Source organism: Ammospiza caudacuta, chromosome 5 (assembly GCF_027887145.1).
Source record: "Ammospiza caudacuta isolate bAmmCau1 chromosome 5, bAmmCau1.pri, whole genome shotgun sequence".
NCBI classification, from domain to species: domain Eukaryota; kingdom Metazoa; phylum Chordata; class Aves; order Passeriformes; family Passerellidae; genus Ammospiza; species Ammospiza caudacuta.
In genome coordinates, this window is record NC_080597.1 from 7,869,061 (window position 1) to 7,892,669 (window position 23,609).

General features: G+C 42.9%; 1 protein-coding gene across 4 annotated transcripts; it reads right to left on the reverse strand.

The window, feature by feature from the left end:
- Positions 1-804: 804 nt before the first annotated feature.
- On the reverse strand, positions 805-23,358 carry LOC131557559 (zinc finger CCCH-type antiviral protein 1-like). Of its 4 annotated transcripts, none has more exons than XM_058804885.1 (16): positions 23,078-23,358; positions 21,097-21,229; positions 18,255-18,507; positions 18,037-18,147; positions 17,597-17,665; positions 16,558-16,644; positions 15,524-15,604; positions 14,902-15,003; positions 13,402-13,525; positions 12,043-12,208; positions 10,352-10,472; positions 9,702-9,798; positions 9,211-9,289; positions 4,484-4,614; positions 3,183-3,334; positions 805-2,606 (listed from the first exon to the last, which is right to left on the reverse strand). In XM_058804885.1, exons 1-16 carry the CDS (start codon positions 23,356-23,358, stop codon positions 2,251-2,253), a joined length of 2,343 nt encoding a protein of 780 aa, XP_058660868.1. In that variant the 3' UTR covers positions 805-2,250. The 4 variants fall into 4 exon arrangements, with proteins under 4 accessions (XP_058660868.1, XP_058660867.1, XP_058660870.1 ...); XM_058804884.1 differs by having other exon boundaries at positions 9,211-9,292; XM_058804887.1 differs by lacking the exons at positions 805-2,606; positions 3,183-3,334; positions 4,484-4,614 and adding an exon at positions 7,355-7,741.
- Between the last annotated feature and the right edge of the window lie 251 nt (positions 23,359-23,609).

Below are 23,609 nucleotides of genomic sequence, written 5' to 3' on the forward strand. Positions count from 1 at the left end.
CAGCAGTGGAGAGCAGCAGCATCTGTGCTTGCACAGGTCACAGCCCAAGCGTTAGGAGGAGGCTGAGGTGCCACAAGGTGGGTGAACCATTGTTTCTCTCTCATCCTCCTGCATTCAGAGTATGCATTTTCCAGCTTCCCTCCCCCTTCAGCTCAGTTACCCAGACTGCAGCTCTTCCCCCCCAGTCGAGCCCTCTGATGGAAAAGCCAAAGCCTTGTGCACCAGAGAGCTGCGTCCATCCCTGCTGCAGGGTGGGTTGGGCCATGAACAGCTCTGCAGTTCCTGTACTGCTGTGTCCTCACTCTGTGCATGGTGCTCTGGACTGATCCTAAGCTGTCAGCATCTCACTGGCACCCTCCCCATCCGGGCATGGGGCTTTCTCCAGGTGCCTGATTTAGAGTCTTTAAAAGTTACTCATCTGCATATTAAAGAAGTGCATCCTTAGAACCTCTCAGTACCTCACTATTTTGAGATTTAAAGCCAACAGTTCTGCCACTACCTCACTTAATTCTTTCACCTTCTCTCAGTACTTCATTAACTGCTCAGAGCAGCTGTTTAATTACATGAAATCTAACCAAACTGCCCCACCACTTTAATATTAAACATCTCCTAGTTAGGAAGTTAACATACAGAAATATTCTCTCCTTAGCAATTAGCTGAACACCTACCCTACCATGGCAGTCCACATGTATAGTTCTCTGATTTAGAAACACCAAAGGAACACAGGGAATGCAGGCAGGGGCTTGTTCACTCAGCATATTTAGTCTTGCCGTGTTTATGTAAAGACAAACTGCACACTGAAAGTGCCTGAACACAGGGTTTATTTGCAAATACAGCAAGCTCAGTAATTCAGGAATTCTACAGGCAAACGAGAAAGAAAGATCTTTAAAAGTGATAAAATCTTCTCCACGTGTTTTCATTTAGTTTTAAGTAATTTCAGTAAGATTTTCTGGATTTATCTTTTCCGTTCTACTTGGGAAGAACTTGCTATCTTTGAGCGATTGACAGATTTCTATCACAGATGCAAAAACCTTAGAGGCTACTGGCTTTCTGTAAAACTTATCTGAAGGTAAAAATTACTGCTCCTCTGTCCTCAGTCCCAGCTTCCCTCTGAACAGCTAAAACTGCCTGAATATGGCATTTTGTACAGAGGGCCTTCAGTTTGATCCACCTACAGACTCCCTGCTAACATCCAGTAGAAATTGCAGAGGTTTCTGACCCAGGATCACCCCCAAATCAGAAAGAGGACCCTCACTTGTCAGCACCCTGCCCCATGCAAGTGGGCAGCAGAACATGCAGACGGTACCTTGGGACAGCAGTTCTACCACTGGCCTCAGGAGAACCTAAGTGGTCTCTCTTGGTCCCATTCTAATCTGAAAAACGAAAATTACTGCACAAACAGGACAGAACATCTCCATGATCCTTAAGGAATTTCTCCTGTCCTACTGTGCTACGTGGACACACCCACTGGAAAGCCTGGCTCCTTGGGACACAGCCTTTATGTCCTTGTGCCATTAGTTGCAGCCAAACCACCACATTTTGGTATCTGCTTACTCACATGTGGTGGCTTTCACAGTTTCGGCTGAGCTCCGCTTTTGTGTAGGTTACAGCAAGTAACTGCTCATTTCCACAAAGAATCTGATCCAACAGCTTTCTGATCCATCTGCCATTGTACAGATGAAAATTCTCGAGAACTAACAACATGGATTTACAATATGCTTTTCCTTTTTTTATCATTTTAACTCAAAACATGTACCAGCATTAACAAGCAGTGCTTTGAAAACAAACTCAAGTCATTATTACCTACACTGAGTTGTTTATAATAATGATAGATGAGAGGATCAAGAACAGGTGAGTTCTGCACTGAAAAGAATTTCTGGCTACTAAAAACCTGACAGCTTCCTTTAAAACTACTGTAGTGTTAATTTTTCTTTTAACTGTTTGCAAAGAGAAGTCCTCTCTATTTTTTTAGACTATGCATTTACAATTACTTGCTCACAGCAGTCATAACATTCAATTTCCCATGCCACAATTCTGATTTTTCTATGGTTATCAAAATGTCTGTGTTTCGTTTAAGAGAGGAAGAGAAGATAAGGCAGTCACAACAAATGCAACATCTGCTTTGCCAGCCCTCCTCAATGCAGAAACTGGATTAACATTCTGAAGAACTGTATTAAAAAGAAAAAAGTCACTAAGTAGAACACCTGCAATATGAAAAACAAGATGATGGACACAAACTGCCACGTTCCTCTAAGATATGACACATTTTCTTTCCTGCTCTCTAGACCCTCTTGTTCCTGTCTCTTTTTGCGCACTTGTTCCTGTGTCTTTCTGCACACTTATTCTCTCCTCTCTATACTCTATGATGTACTCTGGGTAAATCTGGTGTTTTTCAAAGACAACAAAAACAGCAGGATTGAACTCATTATCCACACAGCTGTCATACAGCCACAGCTTGGCAGCACACTTCATTGGGGGCCGGACGTAGGCGGCGTTGCCTTTCACGTAGTCTCCAACCAGAACACGAGCCACGAACATGGAGTGTCCCTGCAGCGTGGTCTGACAGTAGGTGTGAGAATAGCAAGCATCTCTAGCAAAGTAACTTCCTAGAAAACGAGATGGAAACGTGGGTGTGAGGAGAATCTGTACAGTGACAGCACAATCTGAGCATCCCATGGGTTTTCAGGAGGTATCTGACTCAACTTTCAGGACTTCTCTTACTCGTTTAACGAATGCCACCAAAATTTTTGCAAGAGGGGATTGCATTATGTAATTTTCATTCACTATCTGCTATTTCAGGAGCCATTTTTAAAAGCTGTACAAATAAGCACAGTACAGGTCTGCGTGTTCTGATGAGAGGGACAGACAAGAAAACATGAGGACCTTCCAAGATCACACTGAGGGCATACACACCCCTCTGCTCCCTGCCATACAAACCAATTTGTAAGTTCAAATTATGATCTCAGACATCAAAAAATGCCACCTACAGCAAATCCCAAATCACTAATGCTCTTAACCATTGTGAGAAGACTTACCCCCAACTCAAAGCAAATCCTGGCCCTCTTCAGAAGGATCATAATACCAATTCTTGGGGGTTTTTTTCTCCTACAGTTAAAGACTTCAGAACCTTTGACTGCTGCACTATCAGGGGAGTCTCAGCAGACATCTCACTTTCTACATACCCTTCCCATAGTTAGTTCCATTGCTTCCACAAATTCTCCAGTCAAAGTTCTGACTGCAGATCGTTTCCATAAAGGCGACGTCAGCTCCGTGGAAGAGGCGTTTTTCCTGCACTTCCTTTCCTCCATTTTCCTTTTTCATCTTTTCTTTTTGCCTGATAAAAATGAAGGGGAGGAGAATGTGAACCATGGAAGAAAAGGGAAAGTTAGAGCAATGGACTGAGTTCATTGAGAACATACTGTGAACATACTCTGGTGCCCAAAGAACATGTGGCTGCCCCATCCCTCAAAGTGTTCCTGGCCAGGCTGGACGGGGATTGGAGCAACCTGGGATAGTAGAAGGTGTCCCTGTCCTGTGCAGATTGGATGAGCTTTAAGGTCTCTTCAACCCAAATTACTCCATCATCCTCTGGACTTGGCAATGTTAAACTCTGCCTGCTTAGCTTGATTACCTCATTGGAGGAGGAGAAGAAATATGCACTATTACATGCTTTGAAGTCTCTTATGTTTTGCCAGATAAAAAGGTTTTATGAATCAGTAGCTGATAACTTTCTGGATTCCGTAATTTTGCAGGTGAAAGCATTTATTTGAGCAGTATTTTTCTACTCCATTACCATTCCATACAGTCCTTGAATACTTAACTCTTGTTTTAAACTAGACAACTGTTCTAAGCAACAGCTTCATCCTACATCAAACTAACTTGAACATGTTTGAACTCCAGCTCTAATCTGCTGGTATCCAGCTTGGCCTATGTACTTAGTGTTCAGTATCACTGATGCAGATGTTGAAAACCAGAAAGGAGCTCTGGAACTCAGAGATCATCAAGTTAAAACACAAGGATTCTTTCTCAGTGAATACTGACTTTGTTCAGCAAAACCACTGAAATAAATCTGACTGGAACAAAAAGGCCCAAGCAGCCTTTACTCTAAGTATTTCATGTACTCTAATGGATAAAGATGTGTAACACAGAGCACACATGCAGCAAGCAGTTATTGCTCCATCCCCAAGACAATCACTGTTCCACATCCCTGTAGGTATCCTCATCCCAGTTCTGCATCATGCATGTCTTTCTCTCCATGCTCCTCTCCCCCTTTTCCAAGGAGCCAGGCAAAGGGAACCTCCCCACAGAGCATGGCATTCTGTGGAAGGCCTCAGACACCAATCTCACTCCCAAAATTCTAATAACAAAATACCAGTCATGTCAAGGCACAGGTGGCAACCTCCTTTCTTTCCTAGAAAGCACATACAGGACAACCTGTTCTTGGAGACTGCTTCCTCATAAGGATAGGGAAACGAGTACTAACCACTGAAACACCTTCCAGAGGGATGGGTTCTGAATCCTCTGTATTTTAAGGATGCTGTAATTTTTCATAGTCTGATGAAACAGCTGCTTTATTTCATTGTATTCAGAGGTTGTGTTGCTGATCACCACAGCCTATAAAATACAAACCAAAGCAAAAAAAAGGCATGAGGCTGCAGTGAGTCTGGAACATGTAGAAGCCTAACTCCAGCAGATGCACTTTCAGAAGGGCCCCAAACTCTGTTTATGAAGAGTTATTAAATGCTTTAGGTCATGACTACATGAATAACCAAATACCAAGAAAATCAGTCTGTCACTCCTGCTTTGCATGGAAACCTCACCTCTCTTCAGGAAGGGTGCTGAAAGGTTTATCATCTCCAGGAGTTGACACCTGCAACTTTAAATCTCAATGGAACAGAAATTGCAAAAAGAAAATTTGACAGATTATTCCAGAGAGTGTCAGTTTTATACCTAAAGCTGATTAAGAACAAAAGATTTTAGATAACAGCATCATTTGTAACTAGACATTTGTGGGAGCTTCAGCTATTGAAGATTAAACAAACAAAACATAAATACCTTCCTGGCATTGTAGTGTCTTACCTTTTCAAAGTTAGAACTTAGCTTCACTTTAATATGGACTTCAAAAAAAAACCCTACATTTCTAAACAAATGTGACTTCCAATACCTGCTTAAACAAATACATCTCCTTTCCCAAAGTCTATTTAGCCATTATTTTTTATTTATTTATCCATACATTTGTGTTTAAAAATCCATTAAGAAATGCTCATTTTTCCCAAAGAGAATTTAATGCAAAACATAATTAAAACATTACTCGAGCTCTTCTGCTTGTTTATATCATGCATGAATTTTCCATTTTTTCTCCAAAGTAACTCATGTATTTTATCTTCTAGAATCAACATTTATCTCCATAAACTGCAAAAGTGTGATGCTGGCAGGCTGATGTCACCTGGAGATATCAGGTGTAATACTTTCCACTTTACCACAACTCAAACCAAGTGAGAACTCAAGATTACAAAGTGAGATCCCAACATCCCACATTCCAAAGTGTTTTAAGCAAGAAAGCTGTGGCCATCCTAAAAGGTAACAAGGAAACTAACATCTTACCCTACCAGGCAGAAATTCCCTGTTTTAGAAGGCTGAGTTTAGAGAGAAAATAAGGTAGGATAAAATTTGTGTTTCACAGATACATTTAAGTACTTACTGATGAGGAGATCACCCACAGGGAAGTGTTCTAAAGATCAGCTGCACAAGAAATAACTATTTCTTTGAATTTATTTAAAAGCCTTTAAAAACTTGAGTGAAATTTCCCATGTCTCAATACAGGAGCATTTTCCAAAGCTTTACAGCACAGCACATAAAACAACCAGGATATGCAAGTACTGACTGCACAGTCTGTGGCACCACGGCCTGAATTGCTCACCATCACCTACAGGATGAAGATCACGTCTCTGTATTTTACTACTACATGTTTTATTTAGGATCACAGAATGGTTTGGGTTGGAAGGGATCTTAGAGCCCATCCAGGGAGGGCACGGACACCTTCCACTATGCCAGGCTGCTCCAAGCCCCATCCAGCCTGGCCTTGGGCACTTCCAGGGATGGGGCAGCCACAGCTGCTCTGGACACCCTGTGCCAGGGCCTCAGCACCCTCACAAGGAAGAATTTATTCCTAATACCCACTCTAAACCTACTCTCTGTCAGTTTGAAGCCACCCCCCCCTTGTCTTGTCACTCCAGGCCCTTGTAAATGATCAGCTCAGCACAAGGGGCATTCAGGAGCAGGACATGTCCAGATCTCACCACCAGCACCCCCAAGTCCTTCTCCCAGGGCTGCTCCATCTGTTCATCCCCAGCCTGGGTTGTCCTGGCCCAGGTGCAGCACCAGTACTTGTTGAACCTCATTGGATTCCCATGGATCACTTCCTCCACATCCCCTTGTATAGCCCTGTCCTTCAGGTGTGTAACCTACAGTGTTCAGCTTGGTGTCATCTGCAAATTTATTTATACATGAACAATTCCCACTTCAACTACAAATGTACTTTTGCTCTGCTGCATCCTTCAGGCTCACGGTGTGATGCTTGGGGTGTCCTGTGCAGGGCCAGGTGTTGGACTCAATGATCCCAATGGGTCCCTTCCAACTCAGCCTGTTTTATGATTCTTCTATTCTCTGATCTCTTCCTGAGGAACTGAAACCTTTCTAGGTAAAAGAGAGGGTCAGCTCTCTTACACAAGGCCTGATCCTGTAAGAAAAGTACTTCTATTTATTTTATATGACAACAAAGCTGTTCTCCTTTCCATGAAATCTTTGTGGGCTTGTCCTTATTTCCCCAAGGATGCTTCTAGTGATGATAAAGGATCACAGCATCACAGTGCTGTTCAAGGTTGATATGGCATAACTACACAACTTCAGCATTTTTCACCTTCAGGCCTGAAAAGGAAATCCCACTGAGTGTGAGCATTTGCTACCCTGTTATCAAGGAGCAGAGTTCCCAAAGCAGAGAAGGAATCCCTGCTCTGGCAGCAATTCCCACCAGTGTATGACTGCACAAGAGCAGTAGCCTCACACCCTGAGCTCTGCTTCACTGGGGTGTTTGTTGGAAGGAGCAGGGTTGGTGGCAATGACCCCACCAGAAGTGACATCTATAAAATGGACATTCACTCTCCACATTGCATCCTGTGCCTGGTGCAGTGCAGCAATCCTTGGCCTGCACAGCCAGGATTCAGCAGCACATCAGCCACACAAAGACTGACAGGAAACCACATATCCAGTGCACAATTTTCTCAGTTGTACATTAAAGACACAATTTTAAACCCAGCAAGAAGTTTCAGGATATAATAAAATCTTTTTTTTTCCTTTAAAACATTTAAAAACTACTAATTCCACTTTGTGAAAACAAAGACAGGAGAAAGTCACGCCAACTTCCCAAACAGTGTTACCAATTCCCACTGTGCATTTTATACACTTCTTTCTACAGAACCATTCTCAATGACTTACAGATTAAGACATAGCAATACTCAAAAAATAAGCAATGTTACCAAAGCACAGATTCCCATTTTAAGCCAAGATGACTTTCTGCCTATCTCACAGGTTCCTTTTAAAAATGGATCACTTCCAGCGCAGCAGATTCTGCCAGGATTATTTGTCAATGTCTGAAGAGAAGGCAGTTCATCGAGTTGGAGCTGTCAGCTCTTACATGGTCACCACAAGCATGCAGAATCCCAGCCACTCCCAATATTACCTACTGCAAAAAAACAAGCTTAGGGTCCCACAGAAAGATTTCATCTAGCTCAGGCTTTCACTTTTAGTGCCAACAGGTATCATGGGCATTGTCACTTTTCCTTTCCTGTGAAAGGCACTCACAGGTTCAAAAGATTGTTCTTAGGTGCCAAACTGAGCTCCTTCTACTCACATATCCCCACAGGTACAACCAAAAGATACTATGGATCTGTGCACTGCATTCCAAAGCTTTCCACATTCACCCCAGTGACTCCAGAAACACCCCAACACATGTACTCAACTAAAATTCAGACAAGTTTTCAGAGCAAGTATGGGAAGCAATTTAAGTACACACAGCTCAAGAGACCTGAACAGAGCAGAGGTACCTGCCTTTCTGGCACTCTTAGAAAAATTTATGCTTTTTTGTTAAGATGCTGATAAGCCAAGGGAAGAGCATATTCCTTTGTTACTTCCACTGGGCTCCAGGTATCACAGGCAAATCTTCAAATGGGCTGCCTGCCAGATTCCCACACACTCATTATTATTTCATCTTTTCTTTATGAAAGTCATGACTCAACAGCAGGGTCTCTCTAGCAGTTTTATCTGACCCTGTCTATGCAGTAAATAATCAAGTGTACTTTGCTATCAAATCTTGTTAAACCACTGCCTCCTTCACTATCAAATTTTGTTAAATGGTGATTTTATATCAACATAACACTCCTCCTCTTTTCTAAGTGAAATGCTTTACTACACCCTGACACTGACACACAGCCACACACTGGTGCTCCTCAGCCCCCAGGGCATCTGTGCCAACACAACCTGGTCAGCTTCACACAGGATCCTGTGACACAGTCAACAAGGAAAACCTCTCAAAGCACTACACAAAAGGCCCGTGTAACACAAAAAAGCCCTTTTTTTTTTAGAGTTCTGCAGTACTTCCAAAACTGCTGCTCTTCCAGAAGGACTGCAGGACCTAGAAATCTAAAAAAACACCCACACATTTTGGTCTTGGTAGACTAAATAAGAACACAGACTTTGGGCTGATAGGGGTTGGGTTTGTTTTGTGGAAGACATCACTGCAATGTTTTTTTTATTTTATGGTTGTAGATCTTGATTTCTGGCACCTCCTGAGGCCAAGGTCTGCACTCATATCCATGATGTATGTGACAGTACTGGAGGATACAGAGATTTCCTTTCCTGAATCTCCAATCCAAATTTACCTCCTCCTGCCTCAAACTCAGTGAGTTTTGGTCTTGTTGTTGTGTGGAGTTCTGAGTTTTTGGTATGTAGATAAATGCCTGAAATGCAGTTGAAGTTCAAGACAATTCGGCACCTGTTTCATGAGCCCCTGGGAGATCACCTAGATCTTTAGCAAACCCACCCAAGAAATTACTCCTGTCCCTTTTTAGCATCCACACAATTACAGCTGATTCAGTTAAACTCTGAACTGTGCTTTTCCATCAGAATTACAAGAAGGGGAGAAAAAAAAGATACCTTATATCCGAAGTCAGGCAGTGCAGATGCATCCCAGTGACTAGGACAGCTCTGATTTGGAATAGAAGAATCCCTCTGGCTGCTTGCAAACAGAGAGAAATGAAGTGTTAGTAATTCTAGCACTGCTCCAGTCGGAGCATCCTCTTTAGCCAATCCCTGTATTTAATAATTAACAAAATAGACCACAAAGAAACTGGGAAATAGCCTCAGTCTGTAGGCTGGGCTCTGCATGCTGCCACTCAACCACCACAGGCCTCTTGCACTTGCTTTTATAAGTAACAGCTGTGGCTGGAGTACCTGCAGTAATCTGTACCCCAGGCAGCAGGTGGGGCACCACAACTGCAGTTTGTGACACAGCTTCTGCTCTTCAGTCCCATGGACAGGCTTCAGCAGCAGCACTTGTGTCTTTGTACAATTACTGCCAGCACTGGGACCAGTTTTGCCTTATGATTAATTCTAAAATATGAAACAACAACCTAAAGAGCACTTACCCTGTCTTTATCTTCTGCACATCTTCAGAAGACACGTATTTTGGTCGCCTGCAAACCTGTCTTCGAGTTTTAAAATGAATATTTGTCTGAATCATTTCTTGAGGAGAAAAAAAGAGAAGGAAAAAAAGTTATGAATAAGTCTACAAGACAGGGACATCTTGTCCTCATCAGTCATCCTTTAATGAAAACTGCATATTCACTGTCAATTCTACCTGCTGAAGAGTAGTTGCACACAGGCTGTATAAGGTTCCTGTCTCTCCTGTATCTCTGTGACTGAACCTCTGCCTATCCTGCTTGCTCCCTCAAGCCACTCAGTGCTCTTTAAACATTGCTACAGCAGCAGGAAGATGCCTAACTTGTATTTTTTACCATCTATAGTGTTAACTTACTTTCCTTAAAGTTTACTATGACTTTATGTGAAGACTATGGACCTTTACATTTCTGGTCAGATGTGAGTCTGGAGAGTGTCAATGAGTAAGGGGGGAAGGTTCCTTTTGTGAGGAATTTGCTCTGGGCCACCACTACCTCACTTCCAGTAAGTGAAACTGGTGGTGTCAGGAGAGGAAGTCATACCTTCTAAAAGCTGGAAAACTTTGCAAGAGTCTATGAAGCACTGCATAGCTGTAGACGAGAACCTTTAAAATTACTACCTTTAAAATTGAGCTCATACTGATGTTGGCCAGCCTGGAAAGGTACAATGGCACATGGATCTGCTTGATACAAATTCTCAATAATAGCAGAAGATGGTGAAGTCGTGCTGGTCCCTTCTTCCTTTGTGGGGAGAAGAGAAAAAAATGAAGGGAATGAGAAGTATCACAGTCAGGACTAAACCCTGGATAACTAGCTGAGGTAGAGGGAAAGAAGAGGCCAAGTGTAGGATGACAAGGAATCTACCCGGAATTACGGTGGCCTGGGCTGATTACTGAATATTTGTAACATAAACACAAATAAATAATTAGTAACTTTAAATTCCTGTAACAACTTGTGCTGGATTTGGCTGGGGTAGAGTTAAATTTCATCACAGTAGCTGGTAGTGGCTGTGGATTTGTTTTGGATTTGTGCTGGAACAGTGCTGATAACACAGGGATGTTTCAGTTATTATTTAGTTTAGGCATGCACAGAGCCAAGGCCTTTCCTGCTCCTCTCCCACCCCACCAGGGACAGGACTGGGGGGCACAAGGCCTTGGGAGGATGCACATCCAGGAGAGCTGAGCCCAGCTGGCCACAGGGACATCCCAGCCCATACAGCATCACTCCTGTATACAAAGCTGGGGAAGGAGGAAAGAGGGGACATTTGGAGAGATGGAGTTTGTGTTCCCAAGAGCCTGTGAGCTGTGATGGAGCCCAGCTTCCCTGGGATGGCTGAGCACCTGCCTGTCCAAGGGAAGAGGGGAATGAATGCCTTGCTTTGCCTTGCTTGTGCACACATTTTTGCTTTAGCATTTTTCACCTTCAGGCCTGAAAAGGAAATCCCACTGAGTGTGAGCATTTGCCACCCTGTTATCAGGGAGCAGAGTTCCCAAGGCAGAGAAGGAATCCCTGCTCTGGCAGCAACTCCCAGTCTTTATCTCATGCCATGAGTTTTCTCACTCTCTGCCCAGTTCCATGCCAGGGAAGGGGGTGAGGCTGAGCTGCAACCGGCTGTGATGGGTACACTCAACTCCTTATCAAACCAAAGTAATTTGGTTCAGGCTCCAAAGGAAGCAAAGGCCTAGGCCAAGAACTTTTCTAGTCTAAACACTTTTCTAGTCTAAAAACCCACAAAGGAACAGGGTGACATGGTGAGCATTGATGCATATGAGCTTGGAAACAAACACTGATGATGTGATTAATGCATGAATAGCAGGTGGTTCTTCCAAGACTTAATTTGCCAAGGAACAAAAAAATTGCAGGTGTAAGGAGTCTCACTCTTACCTTTTACTTTGCTTGTGATTTCACTATGAGCCAACCACTTCATTCCACAGATAGGAAAGCCTGAGTGAGCTCCTTGCAAGCTCTCCCTGCTAAAGAGCAGCTGGACAGCTGTGATCTCTCCTGGACCTGGGTCACTCCTTGAGGTTGAGTACTCTGTGAGGTTACTCTGAGTCTTTTAAACTCTGCTCTAGCCAGCACCTTTCTCTGTGTACTTTTCCAAGCCCTGGATCACCTTTGTGTTCTACCATTTGTGCTGCTATACTGTAAATCACATCTGTTATGAACAGATGTAGCTTCACTGCCTTACCTTACTGTCAAATTCAAGCACAAGGACTTGCTTAATTAATGCTGTTGAGAAAAGGGGAAAGGATGCAGAGGCCCCACATATTCCTGCAGAAGTGACTCAAAGCACAGGATGTGAACTCACCGGTTCTCCATATTCAATCCACTTGTCTTGGTTATTCTTCCAGTACCAAATCCACTGTGTGGTCAGCAGGAATGTGGGTTTGGTGACTGATGATGGTGTAGAGAGGCGTCGAACCAAAGAAGAAGAGCAGGTCATTGTCTGGAAATTAATGTTCTTACTTGGAAAGCTGTAAGGACAAATTCAGGTTTATTCTAGTTAGGAATGCATATTTTATCCTCTCATCCCCAGTTTAAGCTGGTGCCTTTTCTTTAACATAAAGTAACCACACCTAATTAGATCTGAAATAGGGGTATTTATTTCCCACAGCACGTGGCAGCTCTGAAAGCCATTTCCAAGCTTCAGAAGTGAACTCTGGCCTGTGAGACACCAAATGCCACCTCAATCACATGTGGCACTGCCAGCTTTACAGATAATGTCAGGCTCCAAGTACAGTGAGGCAAAAGGAACTTCTGTGGTAACTAGGTGTGGTTACAGTCTTTCTCAGTACAAAAGCAGAACGTGCAAAGTGTGTGACTGAATTTGCCAGCAAACAACTGCAGCCTATCAACTTTGTTCTTTTTCTGTGGTTACAAAGGATGCAATCACAGCAACCACAGCTGTGAGTTCTGCAAACTGTATTCATCACTGGAGCCACCTGGGCTCTTACTCCTGCAAGGCTTGAAAAGTTAAATTCCCAGGCAGGAAGACTTTGATGGCAGCCTCCTCTTGGGAATATTGCTTGTGATCTCCAGAAAACTGCCAATCAAAATCATCTGGTGCCCCAAGAGGCATGGACCAAAACTAGAATACTATTTTGTGAAGCCAAACTTGGGGTGCCAGGTCACTTTGAGTGGGACTTTTCAGAAAGGAGCTAAAAGGAAAACACACTCTTAAAATAGAATTAAAGAAGAAGAAAAAATAAATGGGCTGCTTACACAAAGGGCATTTCATAAAATGTCTCCAGGTACATAATAGATTACTATTATTGGTACTACAGATATTAGCTGTAGTAGGAAAGAAACAGCTGTAGAGAAGGACCAGCTCTGAAATGTTGTCAAAAGGCCCAACTTCATTACTGTAAATAAACTGATTAATGACCTGAAATTCTAGTATTTTAAACACTGGCTTTTTACCTTGTACAGAGTTTTACATGCAAGATATAGTTTTGTTACTTTTAGAAGACAAAACTAAAGTGGGATTTTCATGCAATCATTCTTTCTTTGCTTTTCTAAAGGGAAAAATTCTTATTTTTACATCCTCCCTTCTGAGAGGCTCAGTAACCAGAAGCTGAGAAGACATCTATCTTTAGGAAGGAAACACAAGTTTTCCTACACAGGTTCAATCACAAAACTCCAAGCAAGGAGTCCAGCATTACTACACCTGCTGTTCTTTGGGTCACAGTAGGCCTTTTCAATTTCCTCCATCATGGAAAGTTCTTTCCAGTTCAGCCCATCATGTACCTCCCATTTATATGGCAAATGGTAATGAACAGATTGGCATCTATCTGTAATGAAATCAGACATAGTCAAGAATTCTGCAGTCATTAACACAGAGAGCAAGACAAGAAAAAACCAAAATAGAACCAGCATCTCTTATACTCTGAGGCTTTCTCTCCTGGGCTTTGGTATAAGCAATGAAGACAGAGTGCTGAAAACAGAAGGGGAGTGTGTTTCTGCAGTCTTATCAAGAAAAGCAACATATATATATATAGACATATACACACTGCCAAATTTATTTGAAAGACACCTGTAGTGGTTTTGGTTCACTAATTTGAGATTTTTTGGTTAATCTACTAATTAGTGTGGTTGGTTTAGTGTTGGTTAATTACTAGTGCACTTACTAGAATGTATTGATTTATTTTTTTCTTGTGAGGTAGAATTAGGAGAAAAGTAAAATAGGCTGAAAACTTTAAAAGGGTATAAATAGAAAATAAATAGAAATTTATTAATAGTAACTAAAAGAAAGAGCAATAAGAATCAGAACACAATTTTTAGGACACTTCCCTTTACAACTTTTTTTTCTCATTGATAATGTAGAGAGACAAAACCTAAAATTTTTAGTTAGTTTACTACTTCTAGAATAGTTTTTCTTTAGTTTACTTGTTCATTTTATGGAGCCTTCTCTACAAGAAAATAGTTCGCTTGTGGCTCTTAATTTCTACAAATAGCATCTGTTTGGGGAAATTGTAATCATTAAATCTTTCTCATTTTCTATAAATTTTATCACAGTTGTGTTTATGGGCTATGTCATCTTATGGGGTATTGGTTTAAAGATGAGTTGTTTAAAAGCAGAGATTCTTAATATCTATCTCTGAAATTATCTATCTCCAGGACTAGAGATCTTTTCTTTCTTTGGGATACAGGATCTTTATCACTCATCTATCTTTTTCTGTTTAAACTTCTTATAGGATTGTAGCTACTTTAATACCTGTTTACTTTAGTATGGAGGTTTTTGCTTGATATTTACAATTTGCACACTTTCATTTCCTCATACTTAAAGTGTTATAGGAAAAAAAAGAGTCCTTCTCTATAGTTTTACAAGAGAATTTTAGCCTAAAACTAAAGGCATTTCTTCATCTTTCTTATTTGGGACTTGACTTCTTCTTCATCGACTTTGGTGTTTTAAAGTGCTTTGCCACAGAAACGTACCCAAAGCCTGCCCCCATCAAAAGGGCTGAAATAAGCTGGATTATCCAGAGGATAAAGGGTTTAACTATACCATTTGGCTTTTTTCTGATTATGTTTGTAATTCTGACAGTGTTTATTAATGACTTGGAAAGAAAAGAAACCACTGAGGAGGCACAACTGTCACCACTAGCCCGAGCCACTGAGCAGGAGTGCCTCTGCAGACAAGTCTTCAACAACTTTTCATAAAGCTTACCCTTGTTTCTGCAGTACTTCCAGACATAGAACAAACAGATCTCATCACAGTTATCTTTTTTGTTGTCCTTTGAAGCTTCATCAGAGGAACTGTTCTTTTTCCCTACAGCAAAGAACATCACAATCCATATTTGCTTTAGGAGAAAGATTCTGCATTTGGTACTTCATCCCAGAAATAACACAGATGTCAAATCCTTGCAGTAGCAAAGTCAAGCACTTTAAGGGTCTGACCATCTCTCATACAACCCAACAGAGAAGTCAGGGCTTTGTGACTGAACAGTAAGCCCTGACACTGGAAGGAGACTCAGTGAGAGACCTGACAAAGCCATATTCATTGTCTAGAGACAGCAGGCAAGGCAAGATCCTGCATGCACTGATACAATTCCATCACCTTCCTAGCTAGGAAAAAAGGTGTCCAGGACAGTACAGAGCACTGCACAATGCTTGGGCAGAAATTCCAACATGGCTCTGCTGGCCATCTGGTGCCATGGATTTCAGCACACAGCAAGGCACACACATAAGCTGCTGCACTCAACTACCAGTGGGAGCTGTCAGGCTGTGTGAAATCAAGGCTCAATGAAAACCAATGGTCTCAAGAATGGAGAATTGTAAATAATCCATACCTTTATCTCCTGCTCCTGTTGGCAACTGGTCTTGGCTGTGGGCAGGTGCAGTGCTACTGGGTGTTGAATTTGCAGACAACCCTGACATGGGAAGAGACGAGAATCTTGACTCCATGTTTCAGAAGGATGACTTATTACTTTATTTTATTTATTATATTAAAAGAAAATGATATATTAAAACTATACTAAAAGAATAGAAGAAAGGATTTAATCAGAAGGCTTGAAAGGAGTAGAAAGGAATGATAATAAAATCTTGTGACTGCTCACGGCCTCGACACAGGTGGCTGTCATTGGTCATCAAGTAAAAACAATTTCACATGCTGGGTGAACAGTTCTCCAAATCACATTCCAAAGCAGCAAAACATGGAGAAGCTGAAGCTTCTCAGGCAAAAATATCCTAATGAAAGGATTTTTCATAAAATATGTCAGTGACAACTGGGACCTGTGTGAGAAGACTGAATGAGCAGCACTGCTGGGCCACAAGCTCAGCTAGCTGATATCCCAATCTCTGTGGAGAATTGGGATATCACACGTGTGGAAAGTCACACGTGTGATTTGATATGAAACATTACACCATCCATGTGTGGAATAACTAAAAGAACCTCCAGTACTCCAGAAAATACTGGACTCTGACAAGCTTTAAAGCCAAGGTCCTTCTGCCCAGAAGAACAAGAGATTTACAAGTTGTTCTTCACTCACTGGAAGGTGTATCGAGACAACAGCTCTAATGACAAAGCTGTAGTAATTCCCTATGGACAGAAGGCAAGGAAAGATCCTGCACGCACTGATACGATTCTGTCATCTTGCTAGGAAGGAAAAACGTGTCTAGGACAGTTACAGAGCACTGCACAATGCTTGGGCAGAAATTCCAACACGGCTCTGCTGGCCATCTGGTGCCATGGATTTCAGCACACAGCAAGGCACACACATAAGCTGCTGCACTCAACTACCAGTGGGATCTGTCAGGCTGTGTGAAATCAAGGCCCAATGAAAACCACTGATTTCAAGAATGGAAAGTTGTAAATAATCCATACCTTTATCTTTACCTCCCGGTCCTGCTGGCAGCTGGTCTTGGCTGTGGGCAGGTCCGGTGCTACTGGGTGTTGAATTTGCAGACAACCCTGACATGGGAAGAGACGAGAATCTTGACTCCATGTTACAGAAGGCTGATTTATTATTTGATGATATTTATTATATTAAAAGAAAACTATATTGTAAAACTGTACTAAAAGAATAGAAGAAAGGATTTAATCAGAAGGCTTGAAAGGAGTAGAAAGGAATGATAATAAAATCTTGTGACTGCTCACGGCCTCGACACAGGTGGCTGTCATTGGTCATCAAGTAAAAACAATTTCACATGCTGGGTGAACAGTTCTCCAAATCACATTCCAAAGCAGCAAAACATGGAGAAGCTGAAGCTTCTCAGGCAAAAATATCCTAATGAAAGGATTTTTCATAAAATATGTCAGTGACAACTGGGACCTGTGTGAGAAGACTGAATGAGCAGCACTGCTGGGCCACAAGCTCAGCTAGCTGATACCCCAATCTCTGTGGAGAATTGGGATATCACACGTGTGGAAAATCACACGTGTGATTTGATATGAAACATTACACCATCCATGTGTGGGATATCTAAAAAACCTCCAGTACTCCAGAGAGTACTGGACTCTGACAAGCTTTAAAGCCAAGGTCCTTCTGCCCAGAAGAACAAGAGATCTACAAGTTGCTATTCACTCACTGGAAGGTGTATCGAGAGAACACCTCTACTGACAAAGCTGTAGTAATTCCCTATGGACAGAAGGCAAGGAAAGATCCTGCATGCACTGATACGATTCTGTCATCTTGCTAGGAAGGAAAAATGTGTCCAGGACAGTTACAGAGCACTGCACAATGCTTGGGCAGAAATTCCAACACTGCTCTGCTGGCCATCTGGTACCATGGATTTCAGCACTCAGCAAGGCACACACATAAGCTGCTGCACTCAACTACCAGTGGGATCTGTCAGGCTGTGTGAAATCAAGGCCCAGTGAAAACCACTGGTCTCAAGACTGGAGGGTGAGAAACAATCCATACCTTTATCTTTACCTCCTGCTCCTGTTGGCAACTGGTCTCGGCTCTGGGCAGGTCCGGTGCTACTGGGACCTGTGTGAGAAGATTGAATGAGCAGCACTGCTGGGCTGCTCAGCCAGCTGATATCCCAATCTCTGTGAGGAATTATGTCCATCACACATGTGATTTTCCATTAGCATTCCACTGCTGATACCACAGAGGTGCAATTACAGTTACAAACCCCAGCTAGTCACCGTTATTGCCAGACACTCAACTGCTGTTTTCAATGCAGTACTTCAGGCAATAAAAGTGCAGCTCTCCCTCCCATATGACTCTGCCATGACTTCCTCCATTCTTGCAAGTGCATAATAGCAGAGAGGAAAAAATGTGTATATATTGCAAGAAGAGAAATACAAAAGCTGATTCCACAAGGAAACAGTTGGTACTATTATCTAGGTATTTACCTTTTGAAGGTGGCACATCCAGCATGCACTGCACTGTTTCCAAACTTGTCTTCACTTCTTTAGTCCTTCCAACTACTGGCTTTTTCAAATTATTATTTCTGTTGTTGTGTACTGAAAGCATCAAAAGGATGGTAGGGTTTAGCTAGGTAAGGCAAGAACAGTTTCTACCTCTATCAAACTCAAAATCATTATTAAGACCACTGTTTCTTGCAACTTACCATACACCTTCTTTGGTTCCCTGTTGAATTCCATATGCTTGTAATCACATATGGCCTGGAAGTTTGAAGCTATCTTCCCATCAATGCCTACAGTTTCCAACACTCTCAATGCATGGTCATCCAAGAGGTTATGGGACATTAGGCACTGAGGAAATTTACACCTCCCCTTGAGAAAATAGTAACAAACATGAAGCTTGTTGCAGTTGCTTTGATGACTGCAGTGACAACCTTTTTTGTTGTATAACTGGCAGGTCTAAAAGTGGAGAGGATACAATAAGAAATGGAAAAGCAAAATTAGAATTTTTGTTTGTCCTACAGGCATGCAGCAGAAAAATGGTGATTAAAAGTCATGTGTTTACAGTGACTTCTTTAATCCAGACAGATTTCTTGCACAGAAGAGCATGTATTTTAAGCTGACTCATGCATTTTCAGCTTTGAAGTTGTACATGTTTTGTTTCCAAGAAAAGCCAATTCAACAAGGTTAGGAGTGCCAAAAATGGATGCATAAAATGGATGCAAAACAGTTGCATAAAAGACTGGTTTACAGTTATTCTACTTTAAAAACCCCTATAGCATAATGAACAACAAAGAACAAATATCTCCATAAAAACATGTTTGCTGTGTCAAATGAGTTATCTTTTCATGGAGCTGAAACTGAATTTGCACTTATTTGTAAAGCTTATCCTGCATTGAAGATTTGAGCTTACAAAATTGTAAGGAAACTGCTTTGAGATTAGAGTACATATGGAAAAAGCAATGCACTCTTTATTCCTCTATTCACTAAAAAAGAGGTACACAGAGAATCATGAGGGATCAAATTACAGACCAAAAACTCCTTCACATTGACCACTAAGCACCACAGTAACAGTTTTGCTCCCAGAGCAGCCTGTAATAAGAAAGCTTCTTTGAGGAGGACACATAGATGTGGCAGAGAGCCCTAATGTCACACTGGGACACTCACAGGTCTTCTCCAAATCCCTCTTCCCAGGAGCCACCAACTGCTCAGGGATGATGGGTTGGGCATCAGTCAGTGGGTGGGAGCAACTGTACTGGGAACTACTTGTTTCTCTTGGGTTTTATTGATTTCTCTCCTTCTCATTACAGTTATTATATATTAGTTTATTTCAATTATTTTAGTATCCTTATCTCAACCCACAAGTTTTACCTCTTTTCCAATTCTCCTCCCCATCCCACCAGGGTGGGAGAGAGCAAGTGGCTGCATGGTACTTATCCGGGCTTAAACCATGACAATGGAGAATCCACTACTTAGCTACATCAAGAAAGCACACTGTCCCCTTGCACCGGCCAAGAAACAAAAACAAAAACCAACCAAAACAAAAACAAAATATGAGACCCAGAGAGGTGAGGGAAAGTGTGAAAACCCCTGATGTTGTGGTGCTGTTGTGTTTTTCTTACTCTGAACCCCAGTTCAAGTCAGAGAATTCCAAAGTGTCCTCTTTCTTGAGAGCTTCCTACATGCCATGTCTTCATGGCACACACAACCAGTCAGCATTTCTAAGCAGGAAACAGCCAAACTGTTTTTTACATCCAACCTCCAAATTCTCAGGTTTATGAATGGCCTTCACTGATCTCAGTTTTCTCTTCGTTTTGCCATTTTACTGCATGATAGGAGTTGAAGTGCTCAATTACTGGTAATTATTGATGCCTGCCAGGGGTGAGGGCTGAACAGATTTCTATTAATCACTGAAGGGTAATACCAACCAAGAACAGTTTCTACTATTTGCTCACTACTGGGAACAATTAGTATTCTCCTTGCTTACCACCACATTCCTTCAGTCTGCCAGTAAAACATACTTTAAAACACTACACAATTTAAAAGAAAAAAACATCTGCTTTGTCAAAGTCTAGCACTTTCACAGTGGGGAACAAAGAAACAACAGAACTGTTGTGTCAACAAATCTGTGGAGATTATAACCTGCAAAAGACAAGGGCAGTACTTTGGTAGTTTCTTCACCAGGAACAAGGTATGACTGACTTTCAAACAGCCATACCTTGAAGAGAGTACTGCCCTTATACACACATGCTGAACCAGAATGGAATGTTCAGCCAAATTTAACAAACTCAATGAGTGGCATACAAACTGGGCAAAGATTCCTTTGTAGAAAGCCAGTGTACAAAAACTCCCTGCATTTTGGAAGAGCCAGATTTGACACAAAACTGACTGCAGTCATTTGGTCATTTTCTCACAGGTTCTTCTCATCTCTTACACCCTCAAGCACCAAAATGTGTGCAGACCTGTGCAGGCCTACGTGGACTGGAAAAGGAAAGGGGCACTCACTTCCTAGTCTTCATCTCAGAGAAGAAGCAACAAACTGGGTTTTGGTCATGCCTTTAACTCAGTAAGCAAGTACAATTATTGTGATCTTTCAACTCTCTCTTGCTTATCTCACCTTCTGTAAACCTCTGGTGAAGCTGCTGACATTTCTGTTTGCTGTTTTGAGCAGCTTTATGGCCATCCTGTTGGGATAACAGAGCTGGCAACGAGATAGGCTGTAGCCTTGCTGCCCACCTCCTGCTATCAGAGGGCAGGTCTGCTCCTGACACATCCCAGATGACAGGGCCTTCTCCAGATGTGTCCTCTGGGTACTTATTGAACAGTTTTACTGCTGTGGGGGTGGTTTTTAAATTATTGTAAGTACACAGCCCTTTCACAGATCTGGCTTTTTGTTGTTTTACGTTGCCATTCCAATTCCTCCTTCATTCTGACTAAACCCATTTCATATCTTAACAGCTGGACATTAGGATCAGAACTCCACATTCTCTTGCCCTCTCCCATTCCTAATGAATGAAAACTTTCTCTTAAGAAACCTGTACAACTCACATCAGGGAGGAAGAATGCATCATTCTGGAGAAGCAGGACTTGCAGCTCATTCTCACTGAGGCCAGACAAATCATGATTTTTTAGAACTTTCCTGTTCTCTGCATTCATGATGTCATGCGAGTACTTACAAGAGCTGCAAGAAAAGACACAAAAATATCAATATGTACTCCTTTAGTCAAGTTGATTTACAGAAGAACCTCAGATAATGTACAACTTGGGAAAAGCCATGAGAGAAACGTGGCTTGGTGAGAGTCTCTGAACATTTAGATGGTGTCTGTAATTAGCCAGAAGATGGACAAACAGCAGAACTCCTCTGTGAAGTGTGGTGACCCCATCCTCCTCCTTTTAAACTCCAATGCAGGCTGACTCCAGGCATTCTTTGCCTCCAGGAAGAGCCAAGTCAAGTCACATGACCTAAACAACCCGAGGAAAAGTTAAATTTAAAGGAGTACACCAAAACTGCCAGAAGTTACAGCAGCCTTCATTTTGTGAACATAGAAGGTTGTTGTCCTAGGGATGGCAAGTAGAGAAACATGCAAGAGTCTGCACGAAACAAAAGCAACAGTGAAGCTGAAAACAACATATTTTGTTATCTTCAGTGGCTGTGATGTTTTATTAAAAAAAAAATCAAAAACAGATAAGAAAGTTTAACTTATGAGTTTTGATTAAGGAAACAAGCTACAATAATGAAGTCACTGCTGCCACTTACAAAGCCAAAAGTCTGATGAGTATGAATTAGAGAGGGAGATTGCAGGTTTTTTTTCATCTATTTGAAATGGTACAACAAATCAGTAACAGAGACATACAGTCAGTCTGTGCATTAATTTATTGCAGTAAAATGCAGCTTCCTCATGTCCCGCTCTTCAACACATAATGTGATACAGCTTTAAGATCAGACATACTCAACCAGTGAAAGTACCTGTTAATTTACCAGATTCAAGTCTCTCCCTTTCTCTTTCAGCCTCTAGCTAACTCCTAAAGGTCTCCTCATGACAGTTTTACCTCAAGGTGTGTCTGCTCCAAGGTGTGTCTGTGTTTACTGATTTTTAACGCATACCAAAGTGACTTTAAATACTTTGTGCTATTGAGAGGGCAGGATGGCTGATCATTATGAAGGTAATGGCGTCATTGCAAACTTTAATTCACACATAGTCATCCATCATGAGTGTCTGCACACAAGGCATTTCCAACAGTGAACCCCATGGGAGCTTGCTCTATTGTCTGTAATGTAACAAAAAATAAGAAAATCTTATCATCCTAATGATAAGAGAGAGACATGGCTTTTCACCTCCATGCTATCCAGATCTTAGTGCACAGTGATCCATTTTTCTAGTTGCAAAGCTGGTTGCTCTTCTGCATTTGCCTTTGGTTTCCTTCATGTTTTTTAAACCAGGCACCACCTTAGGCCACCTGTGGCTAGAAGAGGCTGCCAGGCCTGCCCATCCCTATTCCAGAAACTGGGACTGATGCACCTGGGTGATCAAACAGTGCCTCTCAAAAGAAAGGGCCACAAGCCAAGCAATGACTTCCAGCAAAACTCAACTTTTGTAACTCTCTCGAGCGAAACCAGAGGGCATGTCAGCACTTTGCTTTTTCCTTCTGAGAAATAGGTGTAAACAATTCCACCCGGATGCCAGGAAGGGCTGAGCGACGCGTGCGGAGACGAACAGATTTAAACAAACAAAAAGGAAAGAAACAAAAAAAACCCAAATCGTCGGCGGGGGCAGGACACGAGTCCTTTCGGAGCAAGGATCCCCCACGGCTGATCCGAGGGCATTCCTGCCCGCTCCTCCCGGGGCACCAGGGCGGGAGGGCGCATCCAGCGGGGCGTGGGGTGTGGAGGGGGCTGTGGGTGTCAGGGGTTTGGGGGACATGGGGGTTGCAGGGTGTAAGGCGGTTTAGGGGGCATGTGAAGGCGTTTCGGGGGTGTGAGAGGTTTGGGGCTGAGGGCATCGGGGTCTGCCCGCGCCCCCGCGCTCACCTGGGCCCCAGGTGGCACCTGCCCAAGAGGTGCTGCTTGCAGAGGTGCAGCCGCTCGCAGCCGTCGCACTCCTTGCGGACACAGACCCGCGCGTCCGTCACGGCCAGGACCACCTGGCCGCCTTCCAGCAGCAGGAACCGCCGGGGGCCCGCCGCCGACAGCGTGTCCTGCAGCTGCGGCGCCGACAGCCCGACGTTCTCCTGCAGCTCCCGCAGCCCCAGCCGCCCGCCATGGGCGCACAGCGTCTGGGTGAGGAAGCTGGACACGGCCGGATCGCACATCCCGCTCCTCCGCCCGGGACGGGACGCGAACGGACTGAGGCGGGAGCGGGGCGGGAGCGGGAACAGCAGCAGGAGCGAGGCGGGGACTCGTCACCGCCCCTCGGCCGCGCTCGACGGGAATCGAAACCGAAGGCACGGGCGGGGCAGCGGCTGGGGGCAGGGACCTGCCCAGCATCGAGGCCTTCTTGGCTGAACGTCACACGGGAAGTAAATAATGCCAGAAGTGCCTGAAAGGACTGTGAGGTTTCCTT

Bases quoted from the DNA above. Each gene is read 5' to 3' on its own strand.
- LOC131557559 (XM_058804884.1), bottom strand. From the start codon at position 23,358: ATGTGCGATCCGGCCGTGTCCAGCTTCCTCACCCAGACGCTGTGCGCC. The intron at 15,004-15,523 runs GTATGGATTATT...TCTTTGCTGTAG, and splicing joins AACAGGAGCAGGAGATAAAG to GGAAAAAGAACAGTTCCTCT. The intron at 3,335-4,483 runs GTTAGTACTCGT...CATTTTTATCAG, and splicing joins CTCTGGAAGGTGTTTCAGTG to GCAAAAAGAAAAGATGAAAA.